The following is a 3,752-nucleotide window of genomic DNA, read 5'->3' as shown; positions in this document are numbered from 1 at the left end:
TGTGTCACAAATAATGTCTTTACTTTCTTTAGACGGCGAATTCTATAGACGAATACATGGTATCGCGATGGGAAGTAGCCTCAGCCCGGTTCTCGCTAATTTAAATATGGAAATGTTTGAATCTCAACTACTTCCGTCAATCCTCCCGCCTGACATGTTTTGGTTTCGCTATGTTGATGACATTTTTTCTATGTGGCAAATGAACCGTTCAGATTTCGAAGATTTTCTCAATAAACTAAATAACCTCGCTCGTACTATTAACTTCAAAGTAGAATGGGAAGACTAAGGTAAATTACCTTTTCTCGACGTTCTTTTGTCCAATGTAAATGGCTCGTTTAAATTTTCAATTTATCATAAACCCACCTACACAGCTAATTATCTTCCTTTTTTTTCTCGAATTATCCGCTTTATATTAAGAAATCAGTTGTCTCGTCAATGTTCCTGAGGTCACAGGATTTGCGATAACGAATTCATCGATCGTGAGTTTGACATTTTCAAAATCAGGATATCCCCATTTTTTCTTAAATTAGGCACATTCATCAGCGAAATGGGAATTTTATCATTCCTGTAACATGCAACAGGACAGTGCCAAAAATCTCTTAATTATTCCTTACAACCAGTCCCTCGATGAAAAACGCCGCATGTTTAAAGGAGCTGGCATTGACATCATTTTTATTTACCCGAACATGTTGCGCAATACTTTGATTAGTCATAATATAACTAGCGGTGCTCTTGATACCTCTCCAGGTATTTACACAATTCCTTGCAAGGCTTGCCCGAAATTTTACATAGGCGAAACCGGCAGACCTTTTGAAAAAAAAATAATAATAACATAGACGCGATGTCAGATACGCCACAGTATCTAATGCTTGTTTCATTCATTTAAGTGGCGAAGGACATCAGTTAAATTGGAAAGACGCCAAATTAATTCATAGATCGTCAAATTCGTACAAGAGAAAAATAATTGAAGCGCTTCTAATTAGAAAATTGCCTAATTTTAACTTGAGTGCTGGCCAAAGGGGGTTAGATAATCTTACCTCATAACTTGTTAGCAAAGCCTTCCCCAGACTCTTCGACCTTGATCCTCCCCCTGAGACCTGATTCAGATCTTGTTCATTCTGTATCTCTATCACTATATAAACTGGCCTAATTCTCTCCTGGTATCCATTTCGTTTTTTGTCTGAAGAGGAACTCGTGAAGAGTTCGAAACGTCAAGCTCATTTTCAGTTCTCATTGTGGCTAGTTTCATTTTCATATATATATATATATATATATATATATATATATATATATATATATATATATATATATATATATAGGGAGAGAGAGAGAGAGAGAACCCCCGTCGGCGTCCTCCACCCAGGGCTGTCTCGAACAGAGACAACTTCGTGGGCATGATCATCCTGAGAGAAGCAAGCCAGGTGGCCGTAAAGCTTGAGTTGGCGATCAAGGATTGTGCAGGTAACAGGTCCTGTGCCAGTCTCACGGTGCAACTGTTGGTTTGACACATGATCCCGCCAACAGTACCCCTTGATCCGGCGCAAGGACTTATTACAAATGCCATCAAGACGAGACTCCAAGGCGCAGGATAATGTCCAGGTTTCACTACTGTATAGCAAAACTGGTATTATCAGGGCCCTAAAAATCTGTAGCTTGGTCATTCTGCACAGGTAACAGCATCTCCAAATACTCTTGTCGAGAGAGTTCATGACCCCTGCTGCCAGGCCAATCCGTCTGCTGACTTCTTGGTCTGACAGCCCATAGTTATGAACTAAACTACCAAGGTATATAAAGCTCTCTGTGACTTTAATGTCCTCGCCGCAAGCACGTACCATCCGAGCAGGTTCTCCTAGCAAATACCCTAAGTCCTGAATCTTGGTCTTGGTCCAGGAGACCTCTAGACCCAAGGGCTTCGTTTAGTTACTAAATGCATCAAGAGCCACCACTAAGGATTCCAAATACTATACATGCATACACACACACACACACACACACACACACACACACACACACATATATATATATATATATATATATATATATATATATATATATATATATATATATATATATATATATATTTATACATATTTACATATACATTTATATATACATTCATATGAATATATATATATATATATATATATATATATATATATATATATATATACATATTTACATATACATTTATATATACATTCATATGAATATATATATATATATATATATATATATATATATATATATATATATATTTATATATGTGTGTGTGTGTGTGTGTGTGTGTGTGTGTGTGTGTGTGTGTGTGTGTGTGTGTGTGTGTAAATATATATATACATTTATATATGTGTATGTGTGTGTATATAAATATATATATACATATGCAGACCCACATCGTTGGGTATGGTACAGCGATGCGGGTAATGCAGCCAAGCAGATCAACCACATTCTCGTTAGCACTCGTTGGAGGATAATCCAGAACTGCAGGGTGTATAGGAGTGCCGAGTTCTGTGGTATTGACCATAGATTGGTTGTGGCTACTCTCTGGGTTTACTTCAAAACTCCTCAGTGGCCCAATGACCACCCTAGAGTGTTTCATTTAGACAGGCTGAAGGAGAGGGAGTGTGCTCAGGGGTTTGTTGAGACAATCTCTGATCGCTTCACAGTGCTCGACAATCTGACGGCCCTTGTACTTCTGTGGGACACCAAGCGCGAAACGCTTGATGCAGCCCAAGAATCAATTGAAGAACGCCTGAGAGCAAGACAGAATTTAATCTCTCAGGAGACACTGGAAGCCACAGATGCTTGTTGTGCGGCTCGTCTGGCAGGGGAATTTGCACCCTTCTCAGGTGCGCAGAACTCGGTATCTGTTAAGAAGGGACAAGGAACAGTTTATTAGGAGTCTTGCTAAGGAGGTCGAAGGCCATTTCTTAGTAAATGACCTTCGTCCTGCACAGCAAGCCCTGAGAAAATTGAATTCCAAGCCCTCTTCACAGGTGACTGCAGTTCACTTAGTAGGTGGCCAGATCGTCTCAGATCCTGTTGTGGTTCGGGAACGTTGGGCTGAGTATTTTGAGTTGTATCAGGCTGACCCTCCAACAGTTAACTTGGATGCGGGTAGTGCCGTGATTCCGCTGCCGGACCCACCCATTAGCGAGAACCTACCTTCCTTAACTGAAGTTGGGGGAGTGATCTCCAAGCTGAAGAGTGGTAAAGCAGCAGGTATTTGCAGGATCCCAGCTGAACTGTTAAAGGGCGCTTGGATTGCATGCTGTCGTGGCTGCCATCTGGCGGTCCGGTACCCTTCCCCGACCTGTTGAGGGTTGTGGTCATTCCTCTCTGGAAGAAGAAGGGGGACTGATGGGACTGCAGCAATCACCGCGGCCTCACACTGCTCAGTGAACCAGGCAAGTTTCTTGCCCACATCCTTCTGAGACGTATAAGAGACCATCTACTGAGGCTTCAGAGGCCGGAGCAATCTGGATTCATTCCTGGTAAGTCCACAATAGACCTTGTGCTTCAAGTCATTGTAGAGCGCAGTCGTGTGTTCGGAAGTGGGCTGCTTGCAGCCTACATCGACCTCAAGAAGGTGTTTGATACGGTGCATCGGGAATCACTCTGGGAGATCCTGAGACAGAGGAATTCCAACAAGTATTATGGGACTAATAGCAAGTCTGTATACTGGTATTGACAGTGCTGTAAAGTGTGATGGGGGCCTGTCGAGCTTCTTTCCTGTCAGTTCAGGAGTTAGG

General features: G+C 41.6%; 1 protein-coding gene across 1 annotated transcript in view; it reads left to right on the top strand.

Moving 5' to 3' along the window:
- The first annotated feature begins 572 nt into the window (after positions 1–572).
- LOC138861997 (uncharacterized) overlaps positions 573–3,752 on the top strand; it is a 3,899-nt gene continuing 719 nt past the window's right edge. Inside the window, exons 1-5 of the mRNA XM_070122497.1 lie at positions 573–747; positions 1,678–1,748; positions 2,480–2,849; positions 3,007–3,298; positions 3,400–3,601. Of these exons, the coding sequence (XP_069978598.1) occupies positions 573–747; positions 1,678–1,748; positions 2,480–2,849; positions 3,007–3,298; positions 3,400–3,601 (1,110 nt within the window). The remainder of the gene's footprint in view (positions 748–1,677; positions 1,749–2,479; positions 2,850–3,006; positions 3,299–3,399; positions 3,602–3,752) is intronic.

The sequence above is a fragment of the Penaeus vannamei genome, chromosome 6 (assembly GCF_042767895.1).
Source record: "Penaeus vannamei isolate JL-2024 chromosome 6, ASM4276789v1, whole genome shotgun sequence".
Taxonomy (NCBI): Eukaryota; Metazoa; Arthropoda; class Malacostraca; order Decapoda; family Penaeidae; genus Penaeus; species Penaeus vannamei.
Note: the sequence above shows the minus strand (reverse complement) of the source record. Positions and strands in the feature narration are given on the sequence as shown.